Source organism: Macaca thibetana, chromosome 4 (genome assembly GCF_024542745.1).
Source record: "Macaca thibetana thibetana isolate TM-01 chromosome 4, ASM2454274v1, whole genome shotgun sequence".
Taxonomy (NCBI): Eukaryota; Metazoa; Chordata; class Mammalia; order Primates; family Cercopithecidae; genus Macaca; species Macaca thibetana.
The window spans coordinates 115,584,170-115,605,309 of NC_065581.1; the positions used below are offsets into that span (position 1 = coordinate 115,584,170).

General features: G+C 43.6%; 1 protein-coding gene across 1 annotated transcript in view; it reads right to left on the reverse strand.

Annotated features, from left to right (window-relative positions):
• The window catches only part of UST (uronyl 2-sulfotransferase), a 317,391-nt gene that overhangs the window by 188,829 nt on the left and 107,422 nt on the right, over window positions 1-21,140 (reverse strand). Inside the window, exon 2 of the mRNA XM_050787162.1 lies at window positions 1,020-1,063. Coding sequence (XP_050643119.1) covers window positions 1,020-1,063 — 44 coding nt within the window. The remainder of the gene's footprint in view (window positions 1-1,019; window positions 1,064-21,140) is intronic.

Sequence of the window (21,140 nt, forward strand, 5' to 3'; positions counted from 1 at the left end):
AGGTGTTTCTTTATAGCAATGCAGGAATGGGCTAATACGGGAGTAAATTTCCCCAAAGCCTCTAAAGTTGGTGGTTCATTATCTTCTCACTGTGTATTTACAACTGCATTTTGTAGGCATCACCTTAAGTGGCCAAAGACTAAGAAAACAGCTAAGTATAGGGAGAGCTAGAGTGGCTGTATATACACTTTAGGATTTCACCGGCCAGAAAGAACATTCTTGAAGTGACAGATGGAGGGTTGTCAACTTCTTATTTTGCCAAGCACAACCCCTTCCCAAGTACTGATCAACTATCCCCATCATTTCCTAGAAGGAAAAAAAAAAAATGATGTCAAAAAAGTACAAAGGACATACGGTTAGAATAAAAGATAATTGATTGCATTGCATGTATTTTCTTATATACAACGATCAATTTGTTCTAGTTTGCTCATTTTTCAGTAGATTAGCATTCCGTTTTCATTGAGCTCAAAGTAAACAGTGTTACGGAAACTATACTAAAGGATTATTCTGCCCCTTAAGTCAGACAAAACTACTTACAGGAAAAACAAAAGTAGACTCACAGGCCAGGCCAGTGCAGCCTTGAGGAGGTATTGGCAGGGCCTCGAGTGGAGTATCCCAACCCAGTTAGGCTGGAGAGAACAGGACAGATGTGAGTCTAGCTCCAAATCCCAAAGGCAAGGGGAGGCCGGGTGTGGCTATCACACTGTGGGCCAGCATCGATGCCAAGGCAAATGAAAATGAGGTGCAAACAGGAGACGCTGCCAGAGGTCTGAAGTCAGTCTCAGGTTCCAATGCCTGGGCAGCTACAGCCACTGATTCAACAATGGCTCCTTCTCCCTGTCATCTGGGCTATCATCATGTTCTTCTGCTTCCTCCTTGTTAGAAGTTAAACATCAGTTTCACATCTGTCATCGACTGCTTCTTGTGAATGATTCATGTCCAGGAGAGATCTGTTCCTGCTTGTTGGAGGCTGTATGACAAAAGACAAAGGGGACTTACATCACAAGCAAAGACCTTACCTTACTAGGAGGTGGCCCATGGTCATCCAAGTAAGTGGAATTTCCTAGAAAATAAAGAAAAAACTTGATGAATCCATTTTTTAAACCCCAGATGAATTTAGTGCAAAGTTATTGAACATAAGCATTCTAGTTATACAGTATTTCTACTCAGACAACAGTACCAAAGAAAAATGGGCAATTAATCACTGGTTTGACTGGATTTTGCTGATGTTACCATGTTTGATTAATAGTTTCAGCTGTTACAAACATTCTACACACATGGGTATGTATGCACACAAACATACATAACACACACAGTAACACGCACCATTATTCCTCACCCATTGTCTGCTGAGTTTAGCTTAGACTACTGATACTCAAATGTTACTGTACATGAGAATTACCCGCAGGGCTTGTTAAAACAAGACTGCCCAGCCCCAGTCTGAGAACGTGCATTTCTAACCAGTTCCCAAGAGATGCTGATGCTACCGGTCCTGAACCCCATACCCTCTTTCTCCAATTTGTCTTAAAATTGTCCGTTTCGCTTCTCTCCTCAGGATAGCTTGCTTCTGGAGCTTGATTTGTTTTCACTAATAGCCATTTACTGGCATGTGTGTATGCAGAGTGCACGGCTATTGTTTCCTGATGAATAGAAGACTCACGGGGATTTGGAAGGGAATTAAAGTTTACTGACTTCCTTTCAGTAGCAGGTACTCTGCTAAGTGCTTTACAGGTATTTATCTATTTAATGCAAATACCAGAGATGGATTAGAAGTATCCCCTTTTATCAGAGGAAGAACAGAGGCCTGGAGAAACTCAGTAACCTGCTCACAGTCACATAGCTGGCAAACTGCAGAGAGGAGAGAAGACTGGTTTTTCCAGAGCATGTTCAGGCATCCACCCATCTGAAAAGCCTACCTAGAGTCCTTCCTGCCATCTCAGGCTTCTGTGTGGGGCAGGCACTGTAAACATTACCATCTGGAGACATCTGATCACCTGGGGAGCCAATGATGCAATCAGTATAATCGGAGGCGCCTACCCAAGAGGGGTAACTCCTGTGAGTCTAGGGAAAATCATCTCACCAGAAAAGCAAAAATGACCAAACGACCTAATGGAATGAAATGTAGAAAATCACAGAACCATAAGAAAACCTCCAGAGAACAGCAGATGATTGGGGAATAAGATCAGTGTCTTACTTTGAGTGGATGAAAGGTGCTTTTGACAGCAGAGAGCAAAAATGACTCAAGAAACTGGACTAAAAAGGGGGAAAGAGAGTTTAAGCCAGGGACAGTTGAACTGGGGAAACGAAACCAAACATAATAAATAAGCGGGTTCTGGCTTATAGGTTTTTCCATACTGAGTCATCATCCATCCCCTTTTCTTTGTCATCTTCTGATTTATAGCTCACTTGGTGTTCACAATGGCCATTTGTATATAGTAAAGGAATATCCGGGTCCAGTTTTAGTGTATAAGACACTCAAACACAAATACCTGGCATTCCCATGATTGGGCTATTTTAGGGCCCTTTTAAATGTGAACATGATGAACAATTTGTTAGACCTTAATTAATGTACCGAACACTCCACTGGGAACGTGCATGAATAGGATGTAAGATCTATGTCGGACTTAGTAGAGGTTATATGTGTCAAAGAACTCAGAAAAACAGCTGCCTGTGCCTGGAGAACTATTTAGAAATATTCTACCACCGTGCAGCTGGTGTGGCTGCCTGGAGCTCCCATCTGCTCAGCATGGGAATATGTCTTCCCCAGGGGAAGCATGAGAAATGCCAGCACACACCAGCATGTTCTCCAGGAATCAATCTCAAGGATCAAAGACAGCCTCGACAACTAAATATTTCTAAAATACTATAAGTTTCCACAAGAACTGAAGTTCCTAGAGACTCCTAAAAAAGAATGATTTAAATGCCTGATTCATACCTCAAATTCCAGGCTCAGGTACCTACTAACTTCTTGGCACCTCAGCTTGGATGTCTAAAGGCATCTCACACTTCCCCTGTTCAAAACAGAACCCTATTTGCTCCAATTCCATCCCCCAAATTTCTGCCTCCACTGTCTTCCTTATTGGGTTATACAATATATCCCTTCCTCCAAAAGTGTCCCATTTTTCAGGCCAAAGACCAAGAGTCATTCTTGATCCATCTTTTTCCCCCATGCTGTACATACCAACCCAAAGACAAGTCCTATTGGCTTGGCTTTCAAAATATAACTCAAATCTGACCACTTCTCACCAGCCCCTCTGGGCCATATAAGAGACGCCCTGTATCTCTATCACTAATTTCCTCTCTTACTCATATAGCAACCAGAGAGATCGTTCAACCTTATCTACTAGATCATGGTAGCCCTCTGCTTAAACTCAATTTCTCTACACACACGAGTCAGCTCCTTACCATGGTCTGTAAGGCCCTGCACAACCAGGCCCCACCTCCCCCTCCATGCACCACCAGCCACCACAGCCTTCTCTGTGGTTCAGAGCACTCCAGCCTCTTGTCAACAAGGGGCCTTTTGAACTGGCTTCTTCCTCTTCCAGAAAAGCTCTTCCCCACCCTCTTCATTCAGTCTCTGTTCAAATGGAACTTCTTCATAGATGCTCACTCTGAATACCCTGTCTAAAATAGCACACTTAATTTACTTGTTTATGGTCTCTTTCAGCCAGTGTACAAGCTTTATAAGAACAGGGACTTGTGTGACCTGTTCATTGCTTTAGTTCCTAGAACAGAGCCTAGAAAATAGTAGGTACTTAGTATTCACTTAATGAATGAAATACCACATTAACTAACTCTTTAACCAAAACCTTAGCAATGGCTTGTAAGAAGGAACTATTACTAGTACATTAGCCCAGTTTGCTCCTTAGCCAAAGGGCCTGCAATTTTTTGTTTGTTTGTTTGTTTTTGAGATGGTGTCTCACTTTGTTGCCCAGGCTGGAGTGCAGTGGCATGATCTCCGCTCACTGCAACCTCTCCCTCCCGGGTTCAAGCGATTCTCCTGCTTCTGCCTCCCGAGTAGCTGGGATTACAGGCATGCACCACCACATCCAGCTAAGTTTTTGCATTTTTAGTAGAGACAGGGTTTCTCTATGTTGGCCAGGCTGGTCTTGAACTCCTGACCTCAAGTGATCTGCCCGCCTCGGCCTCCCAAAGTGCTGGGATTATAGGCGTGAGCCACTGCGCCTGGCCCAATGTTTTTAACAAGTGAACAGAAGTACTAATCATGAAGTTTTGGAGAAAAGACCTATCTTAGAGGACACACATTGTGCAGAAGTCCACCTCATAATTTATCCCCTTATAACTCAATGCCTTGACTTAGCTATCTTTATGATACTGGGTCATTTTCTTAATCTCTCTGTATCTATCTCTTTTTGTGTAAATGAAGAGAATGATGGTATCCAGGTCATAGACATGGTGTGGGATTAAGTAGAATAATGCATACAGAGCATCTAAGTCAGGATCAAGCACCAAGTAAGCCCTTGGTAAAAGTTAAGTATTGGGATTGTTGTTACTGTCACTGTCTATTCAACCTTAGTGGAAACAGGAAGTTCAATCCGTAAAGCTTCTACATAGATGTGTAGAATACTCAACGTTTCCGTAAGAACTGATGTTCCTCAAAACTCCTAGAAAGAACAATTTATATGCCTGATTGTTTCGTCAAAGTCCAAGCTTGGGTACCTACTAACTCCTTAACTCCTCAGCTTGGATGTCTAACTGCATCTCACACTTCCTTCTAGACAATCCTTCTCACTACCTTCCACATGGTATTGGTCTAAGTCCTATGGCAAACCTTTGACTCAACAGTTAAATTCTTTGTTAGTTCTAAATGTGAGAAATACTGAAACTAAGAGAACAGTGTATCAGAGCCAAATGGTCAATCCTATCTCTTTTCTACTCAATGACTTTTGGTTTTAAGGACACTGGCTTCGTAGCTATCTTAACAGTTAGGTCTACACTAAGTTCTTTCCCTGGTAGGGTTAAGCATTACCTCAAAATTGAGATGCGCTGACGTGCATGACAGCAGCTCCTAAGCATGGTAACAAGAGAGGTGGGCAATGTGGGCTGCACTAGTTCTCCACCTCCTCATTAGGCATTCTCTCATCTACATATTCAGTCAGTATTTACAGAGCACCTCCTATTCTGTAGAAGGACCTAGAAACCAAGTAAGAAATGAAAATCCTATTTTTTGCCACTGGATTGTATAACAACCTTTATTGAGTGTTTACTACTTGGCAGGCACTTTATAAAGATCATTTTATCTCATCCTCACAAGCACCCCTCAAGGTGATATTAGTTAAGCATCTTACCCACATCGCCAGTAAACAAACAGCAGAATTCAAACCCATACAGGCTGACTACTGTTGATACCTCCAGCTCCATAAAATGCAAAAATATTCTAATATAATTAGTCATTTTCTTATCTTTCCCCTTCCTTCTTTCTTTCCTTTCCATCCTTCTTCCTTCCTCCTCCCCCGTGCCTTCAGTATAGAAGACTTTCATAATCAGATGTCACATCACAGAAATGAGACAACTCTCTCTCTCTTTTTTTTTTCTTCTTTTTGAGATGGAGTTTTGCTCTTGTTGCCCAGGCTGGAGTGTAACAGCGCAATCTCGGCTCACTGCAACCTCCACCTTCCAGGTTCAAGCGATTCTCCTGCCTCAGTCTCCCGAGTACCCGGGATTACAGGCACCCTCCACCACGCCCAGCTAATTTTTGGATTTTTAGTAGTGATAGGGTTTCACCATGTTGGCCAGGATGGTCTCAAACTCCTGACCTCAGGTGATCCACCCGCCTCGGCCTCCCAAAGTGCTAGGATTGCAGGCGTGAGCCACCGCGCCCAACCAGAAATGAGACAACTCTCTTTAATGCTTCTTTCTGTGCACAGAAAGGAATGGGGCTCCTCAGTGCTGGCACCTGGACCGTGGGCCCTGTTATCTCAGTTATCTCACCAGCAGATTACTGTGCTCCCACGGTTTCTTAGAACTCAGAGTCTATAAATGCTTTGCCCTGACAAGAGAGGTATGAAAGGGGAAAAGCAAAGTTGCATGGACACAAGGCATTTATTTAGCAGGAGACAGCAAGTTTCTCTTCTTCTAGCGTATAACTATTTTATTATTTGATATTTAGGTAGAGCTTTTCATCCTAGGATTTTACGCTTTCATCAGAGAGCAAAGTCAACAAAACTGTCAGAATTTTTAAAAATGAAGTTGGTAACTTGCTCCCTGTGGAGATCAAAGGATGAGTGCTGTTATCAAAATGAGCTTTCCTGGAGAGGCTCCCAGGCATCAAAGGAGCTTCTGGCTGCTTTGCCTTGTCAAGGAGTCTAGGGTGGGTGTTAAGTTGTGGGGATGGAAGGGCAGCCCCAAACCCTCCAGGCCTTTGAGCATGGAGCTCAAGATCTAAATTCGGGGAAGGGAAGAAAAGGCGGAAGTGGGCTGGCAAGGGTCTGGACCAAGACAGAGGACAAACATGCTCCTGACACCCTCCTCCACATGTCCTGTGTACACCCACCCAGGACACCCCAGGCTCAGCACTCTGCCAGGCAGAACACTCTTATTTTCAGAGGCCTCTATAGGTAGATCAGTTTATTTCTTTCTGGAAAGTAACCTATACCTTTAGAGTTTTGATTCCAGCCTTGTTTTCATGGCTCAAGTCCCTCCGTTGAGGATCACGAATTACAGTGTCTTGTCAAGTGGGAAAAACTTCACACATTCCCATTCTTATCATCAGCCAAACTTTCTGAGTTTGTAACCTAACTGCCAAGAAATCACTAGTGAGGGCTGGCCATAGAGCTTAACCTCTTAGAGAAACTTAAGCTTAACCAGGCCTCTCAGGTAAGTGGAGGAGACAAAAGGTGGCTTTGACGCCCTACTCCATCCCTGGGAACTCCATGCTGCTGTTCTATACCTTGCAGATGGTGGTGGTTACATGCGTCTATACATTGATAGAAGAATACACCAAAACCAACTACACCACACTAATGGTTTAATTTTTCTTTCTTTTTTTTTTTTGAGACAGAGTCTGGCTCTGTGGCCCAGACTGGAATACAGTGGCAGGCTCTCCACTCACTGCAAGCTCCGCCTCCCCAGTTCACACCATTCTCCTGCCTCAGCCTCCGCAGTAGCTGGGACTACAGGCGCCCACCACCACGCCCAGCTAACTTTTTGTATTTTTAGTAGAGACGGGGTTTCACCATGTTAGCCAGGAGGGTCCCAATCTCCTGACCTCATGATCTGCCCACCCTGGCCTCCTAAAGTGCTAGGATTATAGGTGTGAGCCACTGTGCTCGGCCTAATATGTTTTTTAAATGACCTGACTAGAAGGCAAGTGATCTCAGACTTTGCAACCAGCTAAATTATAACACAATCTAAATTTCACCTTACCCATCTAACCCTTCATGATGGAGCCCTCCCAGGGAGGTTATAAATGTAACAAGAGGGATCACATGGAAAGGTGCAAAGGTGTCAAATCCAAGTACACAGGAGTTAGTTGGTGCACTCGGAGGACTTTGTATGTACTACCAGAGTCTCTGCACGGCAGTATGTTATCAAGGTCTCTCTACTTTGACAGTTTTATAAACTATTTTTAGCAAAGATGCATTTCAAGAAACTCATGTGAAGTCTGATTCTAGGAATCAGGAAGCCAGGATTTATAACTCAGAATCTGAAGATCACTGTTTACCGTATTACACCTAGGTCTCAGCTGGCAGAACCAAAGCATGTTTGCCATTCAAGACCACCTAAGTCTTCTATGACAAGACAATGGATATGAAAAGTCAGAGATCTGGCGGGGGGCAGTGGCTCATGCCTATAATCCCAGCACTTTGAGAGGTCGAGGTGGGTGGATCACCTGAGGTCAGGAGTTCGACACCAGCCAGGCCAACATGGCGAAACCCCATCTCCACTAAAAATACAAAACTTAGCTGAGCCTGGTGGTGGGTGCCTGTAATCCCATCAGAACAACACCAGCACATGATAGGCACCTAGTAACTGTTCACTAGCAGTACTAGCTGCACTACTACAAGTAGCAGTAGCAGTACTAGAGCCGCCTTCACTGTCTCGCCATCTTCTCCCTTAAGGTTTAGCCCTCCTTGCACATTCTACTCACCAGCTTTTAAGAAATGTTGCTGTCAGGGCCCAGCCTTAGCGATTCTGATTTTAATTATTCTGGAACAAGTCCATGGTATTTGGTATTTTTAAAGTTCCTCACATAATTCTACTGTCTAGCCAAGGTTGAGAGCCACTGAGCTGCAAAACACAAATTCATGTACTTCATAATCCAGGCTGAATCCCACTTTCCAGAAGTAAAACATAACAGATTTTACTGAGGCTCATCTTCATCTCAGGCCACCTCCATCATTTCTGGTGGGAGATTATACAAAACAAGCTTCTTGTCAAAAGAGAATGCTGATGGAGCATGGATGATCACAGAACTCCCTGTGCCAGGGGAGGGTGATCAAGCAGTTCTGGTCAGCACCTGCTCCAAGGGGGTGCAAGGAAATTGGAAAGGGCCAGGCCTAGCTCACAGGTTGCCTGGGAGTGGGCTGGAACAGGGCACCTCCAGGCAAAGAGCTTATGCCCTGAACCATATGGGAGCCTAAACCTTTCTGGGGCCCTAAAGATCTTTTCAGGAATAAATTTCAGAGCTTATAATTTCAGAACATATTGTTCCTGCAAACAATGTATTGTTCTATTGAACCGCTTGTTTTATGGGTAAAAAGAGGAACTAAGAGCATCACCCTCTTATCTGTCCAGAGTTTCTCTGGGCCCCACTTGACTTAAACCACCAGGGGATATTCTGTCCGTCCTGGAGACACTCATACATGATCCCCACACTCACACATAATCTCCACACTCATACATAATCCCCACATTCATACACAATCCCCATACTCATACACGATCCCCTGCACTCACAGGCACTCATACACGACCCCCCTGCCCCCACACTCATACAGGATCCCCCCACTCATACATGATCCCAGCACCCATACACGATCCCCCGCACTCATACATGATCCGCGCACTCATACACGATGCCCCCCACTCATACACGATCCCCGCACTCATACACGATGCCCCCCACTCATACACGATCCCCGCACTCATACACGATCCCCCCCACACTCATACAGATACCCCCCGGCACTCACACACGATCCCAGCACTCATACACGACCCCCCTGCACTCATACATGATCCCCCCCACACTCATAAACGATCCCCGCACTCATACACGATCCCCCGCACTCATACACGATTCCTGCACTCATACACGATCCCCCCCGCACTCATACACGATCCCCCCGCACTCATACACGATCCCGCCACACTCACACACGACCCCCCACGCTCATACACGATCCCCCGCTCTCATACACTATTCACCGCTCTCATACACGATCCCCCGCACTCATACACGATACCCCCCACTCATACATAATCCCGGTACTCATACACGATCTCCCGCACTCATACATAATCCCCGCACTCACACACGACCCCCCCGCGCTCATACACGATCTCCCGCACTCATACATAATCTCCCCCATCCCCGCACTCACACACGACCCCCCGCGCTCATACACGATCTCCCGCACTCATACATAATCCCCCGCACTCATACACGATCTCCCGCACTCATACACGATCTCCCGCACTCATACATAATCCCCCGCACTCATACACGATCTCCCGCACTCATACACGATCTCCCGCACTCATACATAATCCCCCGCACTCATACATGATCCCCTCACACTCATATATGACCCCCTCCCACGTTCATACACGAACCTCTGCACTCACACACGATCCCCCACGCACTCATACTCGATCCCTGCACTCATACACGATCCCCGCACTCATACACGATCCCCACACTCATACACGATCCCCACACTCATACTCGATCCCCACACTCATATTCGATCCCCGCACTTATACACGATCCCCGCACTCATACACGATTCCCCCCACTCACACACGATCCCCCCGCACTCATACATGACCCCCCCCACTCAAACACGATCCCCGGACTCATACACAATCCCTGCACTCATACACGATCCCCCCCTGCACTCATACACGACCCGCCTGCACTCATACACGATCCCTGCACTCATACAGGATCCCCGCACTCACACATGATCCCCGCACTCACACATGATCCCCGCACTCATACATGACACTCCCACTCATACACGATCCCCCCCGCACTCATACACGATCCCCCCGCACTCTCATACGATTCCCGTGCTCATACACAATCCCCCCACACTCATACACGACCTTCCGCACTCATACACGACCTCCTGCACTCATACACGACCCCCATCACTCATACACGACCCCTCACTCATACATGATGCCCCCACTCATACACGATCACTGCACTCATACATGACCCCCCCCTCAAACATGATCCCCCCACTCACACACAACCCCCCCACTCATACATGACCCCCCACACTCATACATGATCCCCACACACTTCACGGGCCCACAGAATCCAAAAGTAAGAGAGCTCTGGAAAATCTGAAGCAAAGATACCCTCTGGTCTCATCCCTGAAAGGCACCCCCTCTTTCCAGGGTGTAGGACTGGGATGGAAAGGAGATAAGGAAACGTGGTCAGCACAGAGGAGCCCAATGCCATGCCCATGTGAATCCAATAGAGAACAACAACAACAAAATGAATAAAGAAGAAATTGTTAGAATTGTTGACAAGAGGAAGGACTATGAAATGAATGATCAGGGTGCCGTGTATTTTAAATAGCCACAATCATGCTTATGTAAGCGGGATGGTGAAAAGCAGCCACAGGGGAATCACTTAATGGATTCAGTAGAATTGACTAGTGACAAAGAACATGGCCCAGGGGTTGTAGAGTCAATCCTGCAGGCTCCAGAATCAAATCACCTGGGTTCAAATCTCAGACCTGCCCTCTACTAGCCAAGTGACTTTGGAAATATCACTTAATTTTCTTGATGTTTAATGACCCCATTTACAACTTGAGGACATTAAGTCACAGAGTTAAGATAATTAAATATATTGATATAGTTTTGGATGTCCCCTCCAAGTCTCATGTTGAGATATAATCCTCAGTGTTGGAGGTGGGGCCTGGTGGGAGGTGTTTGTGTCATGAAGGTGGATCCCTCATGGCTTGGTGCTGTCCTTTTGGTCATGAGTTCTTGCGAGATCTGATTGTTTACAAGTGTGTGGCACCTCCCCCATTCTCTCTCTTGCTCCCACTCCTGTCTCGTCCTGTGAGACCCCTGCTTTCCCTTCGCCTTCTGCCATGCATGTAAGCTTCCTGAGGCCTCCTCAGAAGCAGATGCCAGCACCATACTTTCTGTACAGCCTACAGAACCACGAACCAATTAAACCTCCTTTCTTTATAAATTACCTAGTCTCCAGTATTTTTTTATAGCAATGCAAGAACGGCTTAACACATGTATTTAATGTAAATTTAAATTTAAAATCAAATGTAAATTAGATGTATTAAATGTGTGCAGCACTTATCACGCTGCCTGTCCAGGATATAGTAAATGCTCAATAAATGGTCGCTACTTCCTCATCTTATATTACCAAATTTTATCAGTCATAGTTTTGTTTGTTTGTTTTTTTGAGGCAGAGTCTTGCTCTGTCGCTGAAGTGTGAGTGCACTGGTGCGATCTCGGCTCACTGCAAACTCCGCCTCCCAGATTCAAGCAGTTCTCCTGCCTCAGCCTCCAGAGTATCTGGGACTACAGATGCGTGCCACCACATCCAGCTAATTTTTGTATTTTCAGTAGAGATGGGGTTTCACTATGTTGGCCAGGCTGGTCTTGAACTCCCTGACCTCAGGTGATCCGCCTGCCTCAGTCTCCCAAAATGCTGGGATTACAGGCGTGAGCCACCGTGCCCAGCCAGTTATATTTAGTTTTATAATTCTATTTATTATTCACAAAATCAAAAGGAATCCTGAGGTCAGGGAATAGTTTATTGTATAAAGGATGAATATTAATATAAAATAATTATTAGATATTTTCTATTACTTTCCAATACTGTCTTAATATATCTACTAAAATATACAAAATTTTGTTTCCAATTATCTGAACTACCTTTAACAGTGTGCAAATGAACTTCCAGAACCTCAGGGGCTATAATTTATTCTTGACTCTGAAGCCTTGCATTAGCAGATCTATTTTAGTTTGAATTGGTCTCTGAAGAATACAATGTTTTAATTCTAGATCACCTTATGGAAACTATAATATGCATTAGTGTCACTGTCAAAGAAGCTGCCGTGACACTGTGTCAATTTTGATCAAGCACAAGCAATTCTTCTGAGAATCTTTCTTCCACAGGCCCTTTTCAAATCATAATCGTAAGCAATTTAAATCCTTTCCCTTTTATTCAGAAGCAGCCATTTCCCACAGGATTCCGGTAACCTATAACACGATCATGTGTCGGCATGTCGCCCCCGGAGTCTGAGCCTTGGTAAGACACTGTTAACGAAGCAGTCACTGTTGAAGGCAATGCTGCAACCCCAGCTTTGTCCCTGCCAACAAATTATGCTAATGCCACACTTTCCACTGTTAAACCATGGGTTGCATTTCTCTGAGAGGTAGCTGTCAGCACACACCAGCCGTTGCTGACGATGAGGAGTCTGTGTGCTGTGTAACTGTCTCCAGCAGCTCCATTGTTTATAATGAACGCAGCCTCAACACACTGTGAGGAAGGAAAATTGCTGGCACAGCTTTATTTAAGCCTCAATAAAATTATTTTCCACTGAATTAAAACAAATGGCTTTATTAACAATCAATATTTACATATTTTTCCAAAAATATCTGCTTAAAAAAATCTTGAATGCTCGCCCAACTGGTTAACAAAGGCAAACATATCCCAAAAATACTTTCTTGATCTTAAATGTGAAAAATGAGCATTCCAGACACTGAAAAATAATATCCTAATTAAAATGCTATCAATTATGATTTAGAAAGTCATTCCATTTCTAATTAAACTTAAAAGCAAATGAATGCTCTTCCCTTACTATTTCAGGCTCAAAAACACTGCCTTATTTTATAACACATCTTTTTTTTCCCATTAAATCTGAATATACATTTTAGGATGTCAAGGGTAAATGTGTAGAAGGAAATTACTTTCAGAATCAAATGATCAGTGCACTGTTGCCATAATAACCGAAATATAAATATGTATAATTTCCAAATTAGCTCAGGAATTCATCATAATGTTATATGATCTTATGCAGGTAGAAATGGCGTATCAATGAGAGATGGAATCACTTAAGGTTTTTGTTTCATTCCATTTGAAGTAATTGCTACAGTCAACTGATCCCACCTGTGGAACGCCAATGCACCTGCTAACGCAGCAGACCCAGCCCTGCACACAGCAGGCCTCTAACCAGCAGCCAGGTAGGTCCTCTTCTGTCCTCTTCTATCTAGATGTCATGTGGCTGCCACAAGGATTGACACTTTCCATCATGTGCTTATTGCACGAAACACCCCTGATAAGTACAGTGCAGGTAAGGTGAAGATGACTAAGAATCTACCCAGGAGAAAGAAAACAAGACAAGGCTGAAAATAGCAGCATCCTCATTCTCATCATCAGTGGTCAGCACTGATGCTGTTCTCAGCACTGTGCAAAGCACTCTCCGGACCTCATTCTATGGCAACCTAGGAGGCAAGAACCCCAGTTTACAATAAAAGCAGCTCAGGAAGGTGAGGTGACCTGCACCATGTCAGGCAGCTAATCAGCAGAAGCTCCTGGGTTTGACACCAGCAGCCTGACTCTGAAGTCCTATTGCACACCCACACATTCCCTGCCTTGCTCAGATTCCCATCTGGGAGCCACAGCAGGCTTGTGAGAACTTCGTCCCTTTGAGGTGATCTGTCTAGGGCTGCTCAGGGGTGGCCTAAGCAGAGTGCGGTCTTAGCTCTGGGAGCAACATCCAGCACCCCCCAGCTAGACATGTACTTCAGGCAGAGTGTCCCTCGCCCATTGAGGACAAAGGGCTGCTGAAGAGCCTCATCCCCTGGGAACCCAAGGAGCCAGCACAGTACTCAGCGGGGTGAAAATACGGGTTGGAGAGGGACAGGTGAGACGGGGGCCCCCATCTCGCAGCCACTCAGAGCCTCTGGCTACTCCTGTCTGCTTCTAGCTGATGTGTTCTTTTCCTGGTCCCGGTTAGCTACAAGGTGGCTCCTCTGCAAGGGTGTGCCCATTCTGCAGAGTCACCATTACTTTGCAATACTTGATATAAAAAGTGATCTTGAATTAGAAATCCATTCACATTATTGCAAGAAATTTCAGCATTACATTTGTCAGCAACCGAAAAGGAAACTCTGCTTGATTATTTAAATGTAATTTCAGTTGATGGGAATTTTTGAAGAGTGGTTGTGATAAGCTGAACAATGATTCCCCGAAAGTTGTCCTCGTCCTTATCTCTAAAACCTGTAAGTCTGTTACTTTATGTGGCAAAAGAGACAACGAGTCAAAGAATGCAGGCAGCTTCCAGGATGCTGGAAGATCTAGATTACTTGGGAGAACCAGTGTAATCACAGTGTCCGTGTCAGAGCCAGGCAAGACGGTCAGAGTGGGAGGAGGAGATGTGATGTTGGAGTGATGCGTTTTGCAGATGGAGTAAAGGGCCACGAGTCAGGGAATGCAGACAGCTTCTAGGAGCTGGAAGAGGCAAGAAAACAAATTCTTGCCTAGAGCCTCCAGAAGGAACACGGCCCTACTGACATCTCAATTCGAGCCCATTAAAACCCAGTTCAGACGAACTGTAAGACAATTATTGTGTGTTATTTTAAGCCACTACATTTATGGTAAGTTGTTACAGTAGCAATAGGAAGTTAACAGTTGTGAAAATTATTTTTTATTCTTTGTCACTTCTTTATATGAACAAAATTTCTTGTAAGTGGTGACTCTCTCAAGAATTTGAAGAAACATTTATCCAAAAGGCTCATCTGAGAACTGAATGAAGCATTTCAAGTTGAAAATCTGAAGAGAGGTCATCACTCTATTCAATTATAAACTGATACATTTTTTATTTGGAGGTTTCCTACAGCTTCAAAATTTAATACCTTCCCTAATATTTTGTATTTTGTTTTACTAATAATTACATAATAATATGTGGTGAAAGTTTTCATCAAGCCTCATACAGACACCATCACCTCACCAGTTTACTTCAGTGTACCATCAAAATATTATCATTTTTAAGTATTCCATGATTTGAAAAGTTTTGATGTATTGCTTTACTTAACAAATATATAGAACACCAACAAATAAGAGTGTTGTCTTTGAAAGGAGGCTTTAATCCAACCAAACTGCCATGGTGCTAAGCCTGATTTTCTCTCAAGCTTTGTTACCACAGTCAGTACATTTCACCCGCCCCACAACTGTGCACATGTGTGTGCATGCACATACACACACACACAATTTCAGAACAGAAAAATAACCATAGATATAGTACACCACACCCCTCAAGTTACAGAGGAAATAATCAAATCAATGAAAGGTTAAGTAATTCAGCTAAGACACATGGCTAGTTAGTAGTGAAGGTTAAGAACAGCCCCAGGTGCTTGCTCACTCCACAGCATGACAACCTTACTACCTGCCATTTTTGACCCTAAGCAGTCACAATTTTCAAGCTTGATTACCTAGCTTACTCTCCAAACTTGAATTGGAGAGAGTGGGTTTCTCTTATGTAATGAAATTCTTTCTCTAAGGACACACACATATCCTCATTGAGAGAACCTTCTTAAAAGCTTCAAGCATTGAAGTCAATTTCCAAAAGCAATACTCCAAGTGTCCTGCATGTGGCTGCAGGCAGTTTACAGCCTCCCAAGGTTACTACACTAATGTAGATGTTCATGCTTTAGCATGTTTGTTGAAAAGAAGTAATACTTGTGAATATCAATTTCAGTAAATAACTCAAACACATAGGAGACCAGGCCTGTGCAACAATGTGAGTGAAATGCTAGCTGTCTGGGAAAGTATAAAGGCAGTGTGACAGGTGACGGGTAGAAATCAGGGGCAGGACTGTAACTACTGCACCCATCTAAGATTTATTGAAAATCTCTATGCTGGGCATTATGCTAGATCCTGGAGATACAGTCTTAGTTTGGACTGCTGTTAACAAATTGCCACAGACTAGGTGACTAGGTGGCTTAAATAGCAAACATTTAATTCTCACAGTTCTGGAGGCAGGAAGTCTAAGTTCAGGGTGCCGACATGCTCAAGTTCTGGTGACAGCCCTCATCCTGACTGTCTCGTCACATGACAGAAAGAGACAGAGAGAGAGAGAGAAAACGCTCTGCTGTCTCCTTCTTCCTTATAAGGCCCCAAATCCCATCATGGCGGCCCTACCCTCAAACCTAATCACCTCCCACAGGTCCCACCTCCAAATATCATCATACTGGGGGTTAGGGCTTCAATATAGAGATTTCAGACGGACACAGCCATTGAATCCATAGCATTGTCTCTCAGAATTCTGCAGAAAAAGAGGTGACAGACATTAAACAAAGGATGATAAAATAAATATTGATTTCTGATTGTGATGAGTCTTACAAAGAGTAAATACAGAGTGATGCATGTGAGAAGGAACAACAGAGGCCCCGAACTCCAGGAAGAGCAGAAGAGAGGGTGAGAGCATCCCAGGAGATGGTGGGCAGCCTGTGCTGGGCCCCAGGTCAGGAGGGAACAGGCCGCTGTGAATAACCAAGAGAAGTAAATGCATCCTATGAAGGGTGAGAGTCTCAGTGCCCTCCTGACGCCTGGGGTTAATGGGAGGGGCTGCCGGGATGATGTGGCACTCCACTGTGGTGGAGTCAGGGACAGCTCCATGTAAAGGGAGTCTCCCCAGCTGTATCTGGAAGAAAAGAGGGACAGTAACAGCAAGAGAAGGGCAGGCACACCTGGCCAGGGCACCATACACCTGCAACGGGGTGTGGCACTGGGAAGAGGGCAGGGCGTCTGCATACCCAGGGGATTGCTGGATGGCGAGTCTAAGTTAAAGATGTGTTTATGACCTGAAACCAAAATCAGAAGAGGTAGTCTCATTCAAGAGGCAAATGGAAGTCCTTGCAAAGATGCCAAAGGGATTGGGGCACATCTGAACTGAGTTTACATGTATGCAGAATTTTAATGTTATCACGCATCATCTCGGCAGCCCCGCCCACCAACCCAAGGGGTCAGGAGGGCACTGAGATTCAGCCATATGACCTTCACAGGAAAGGAAGCTGAGCCCAGGTCATATGGCTGGGTGGACTGAGAGCTGGGCTCGGACTGGGTTCAAGTCCCAGTCCAGGGCAGTATGCACAACAAGGCAATGGGTAGACTGGTTTCCTGCTGCCATCGTGTGTGTGTGTGTGTGTGTGTGTGTCTGTGTGTGTGAAACATTACCACTGTGAAGCTGGAGGAAAGCTAAACCCAGAATCCAATAGAAGTAGTCTGTGAGGACTAAGTAGGCCTTGGTGACTTTCTACGAATGAAAGAATTCTTGCTGGGTTATGGGTCACATGCATGAAGGTTGATATCAATGCACACATAATTTTAAATGGGTAAAATAAAATTGTGCTTCCAGCACTGCCTCCTGTTTGATGGGTTTCTGGCCCACGGCCTGGTGTGGCTGGTCATGACTGTGTCTTTCACATTTTTAATGGATCAGTCCTATGTTTGACAGAGAAATGATTTGTCACTTGCCAATTCTTCTCATGCTTTAGGGAAATGGGTAAGAGGAACATTCTACCGGATGTTTCAAATAAACTGCATTAAAATGATATGCATGTGAACAAGAGACTTGAAGAGTTGCTCATAAATGCTGATGCTGATTTAGGAAGTGTGTGGATGAAATGGGTTTGATGTCAATGTCGGTCTTATGCAGATGTTGTGGGACAGATAGAACCATCCCATCTGGGATTATGCTTTCCTGTAAACTTTCAAGTAACACAAGGAAAGGATCATAGTTTCTTCTTTGTTAGGCCTTCAAATATAAAAGGTTTTTAATAGCGCAGCAGAAATTATTGAAGTCATTTGGAAAGGTAATCCTCACAAAATTAACTAGCAATCTAACATATGAGCCTGATGGTGTCTATTAAAAGGAAGTAAGATTTAATAAATTCATCACTCTCCTTTTCCTATCATCTCTCTAGTTCTATTTCATGTCAGCTTTAATAGGATTTAGGTGAAATTTCGTGGTTCACAGAACTATCATATTGGAAGATAAACGAGGATTCTCATACCTCCATATGTTACTCTGAATGCCTAGATAAACATAACACCAAAAAACAAAACTACACCAAAGCCAAACAAATAGGTGCCTTAACATCAGAAATTCCTTGCCAAAGATGAGCAGAAGGCACAAGGGAAAGAACGCAGGGGAAAGAACGTGAGTGTGGCAGCCAACAGCCCAAGGTACTGATCTACTTATTGGACGTAACCTTGGCAAGGTCTTACAGTGTCTGAGTTTAAGTTTCCCCACAGGTAAAGCAGGAAGAATAAAACTTACCTCATAAGGTTGGGGTGTGTGGAATGGGGAGTGGTTAAAATCATCATTTATAAACTACCTGGCATACAAACAAAAAGTGTAACTCTCACAATTATATTTAAAATAGAGCCAATTTAAGAACACGGTGCATTAAGTAAAACATCTTCCAAGTAGTCACATACATAAACATCAGTCTGGCACTGAAAGATGTAGCCCTTGTTACACTCTTAGAATGGCCTGTCACAGTCTTCCTGCATATTTTTCAGGATTTATGATGAGGGGTTATACCTCGGCATAAATTAATGTAATTTTTAAAACCTTGACAGGGTTTGGGTATTCCTACACTTGTAGTATGATTCTGAAAGATAAAGTGTACTGTGGCTTATAAATACCCTTTAGCACTTACTAGATTAGTTTCTTTTCTAGAGAAGTCTTAGTCCTACCTTTCAACAAAATGAGTTGGGAAATCCTTTCTAAAAGCCTGGCTGTTTTGAATTGCTCATAAATCTAGAAATATTCATGGTCTTTTCAAAGACAAAGTGAGTCACTCACTTTTGAATCACTGAGTTTGAGGGTTGATGCAGATTACAGGGCTTGAAAGCAAAGGCCAGCACTAGCTCTGTTGGACAAAATCAGAGTTCATCTTTGCATCAAAACAAACAGCAAGTTTTCTGGTTTTCAGGAAACTAATGGAGAAAACACATTTGTGAATTCCAAATATATCCAAGCCTACTTAACATCAACTTACTTGTTGGAAAATGCTTCTTAATAAAACAATTTTTCTCCAACAGCAGAAAACATCAATCGAGTGAGTCTATCCATACTAAAAATAAAGTCATTATCATGGTGCAAAAGGGAGCAGCAGCTCATCAGAAGACAGAGCTTTCGGTCTAAGGAGTGGCCTGACATGGAGTGGGGCCTCAGATCACAGTGTCTTTGCAGAGGAAGTGATGATGCCAGGACTGCTCATCAGTGGCGAGCTCATCAGTGATGAGCAGTCTCTGACGGAGACATTAAGAAGATTACTGTGTTGGATGGAGGGAGGCACAGGGTGACCTTCCAACCTTACTTCCAGTTCTCAGATTCAGGGACTCCCTGAATATCCCTTAAAGCAACAAGCAAAGCAAACTGCTTATCTTTTAAAAATCACCTTATTTATCACGTAGATTTCAATCCTACAAATAAGTGTGTATTAGTCTGTTCTCATGGTGCTGATAAAGACATACCTGAAACTGGGTAATTTATAAAGAAAAAGAGGTTTAATAGACTCACAGTTCCACATGGCTGGGGAGGCCTCACAATCATGGCAGAAGGTGAAAGGCACGTCTTACATGGTGACAGATGAGAGAATGAGAGCCCAGTGAAAGGGGTTTCCCTTTATAAAACCATCAGATCTCGTGAGACCTATTACCACGAGAACAGTATGGGGGAAACTGCCCCCGTGATTCAGTTATCTCCCACCAGGTCCATCCCACCCAATCTCAAGATGAGATTTGGATGGGGACACAGCCAAACCATATCAAAGTGTGAATAATAAACATCAAGAAGAAGGATATTAATGATATCAAGAAGACATTTTAACATGGGTATGACTCTTTATAAAGAGTCGGTACTATGGCACAGGATTTTACAAATAAAATGGCTTTCAAAAATACATGCATACGTGTGTGTGTGTGTATCTATCTATCATCTATCTATCTATCTATCTATCTATCTATCTATCTATCTATCTATCTATCAATCAATTCAACAATGCCTCAAAGAAAGGTAGAAATGGGAAGGGAAAGCTGTTTGATTAATGCAAACTAGGTTTTCCTCTCAGGAATGACTTTATGCCAGCCAAATGACAAACGTTTCACAGATTTTTCTCTACTGTGACTAGCAGGCAAATGTCTTGGTTTATGCCCAGAGGAGTGGTAGGAACTGGGGTTACATGAATATGCGATTGTCTGCTCTCAGGACACAAAGACTGAAGTTAGTTGAGCATAGGAGAAGTGAAAGATACTTGCTTTCACAGCTGAGGTTTTACGAGAGAAGCCATAGACCAGGCAGTAAGAACAAGACCCTGGTTGCCCTCAAGGTCATGACTGTTTCAGAATCAAGCAAAGCCATTACAAACCTAAAGAAAAAAAAATGCTTTGTAGAGGTCGTAAAAAGATAAATCAAAGGAAGTTACATGTAACAGAGAATAATTGAAGAAACCACTCAGCAATGCAGGAAATATATTTCATGATAGTACAAAGAGGCACTGAAGCAAAAACAACTTGTAAGGATTATAAAAATAATAACACAGGGTTATAAATGAGAAATTGAATATGCTAATGAAATTGTGATGATGAAAGCTGGAAAGAGAGAATGAAGTTGTACTAGCTAACAGAAATGTGAAGCAGTAGAAAATGAATTTTTCGGTAGGGAAGAGTTCATCTTCTTCTGAGGTACAGGAAAATAGGAATGGAACTGGCGTTTATTATGTCTATCATGAGTTGTGCATTAGGCAACTCACTAAATGTAATTCTCTCATTCAATCTTCAGGTGGATGTTGTTTTCTCATCTTGTAGACAAGGAAACAACCCTCAAGGGGTCAAAAAATTTCCCCAGGAAGGGACAACTAGCCAATGGTAGAGGCAGCACAGATTTGGAAGAGTCTGT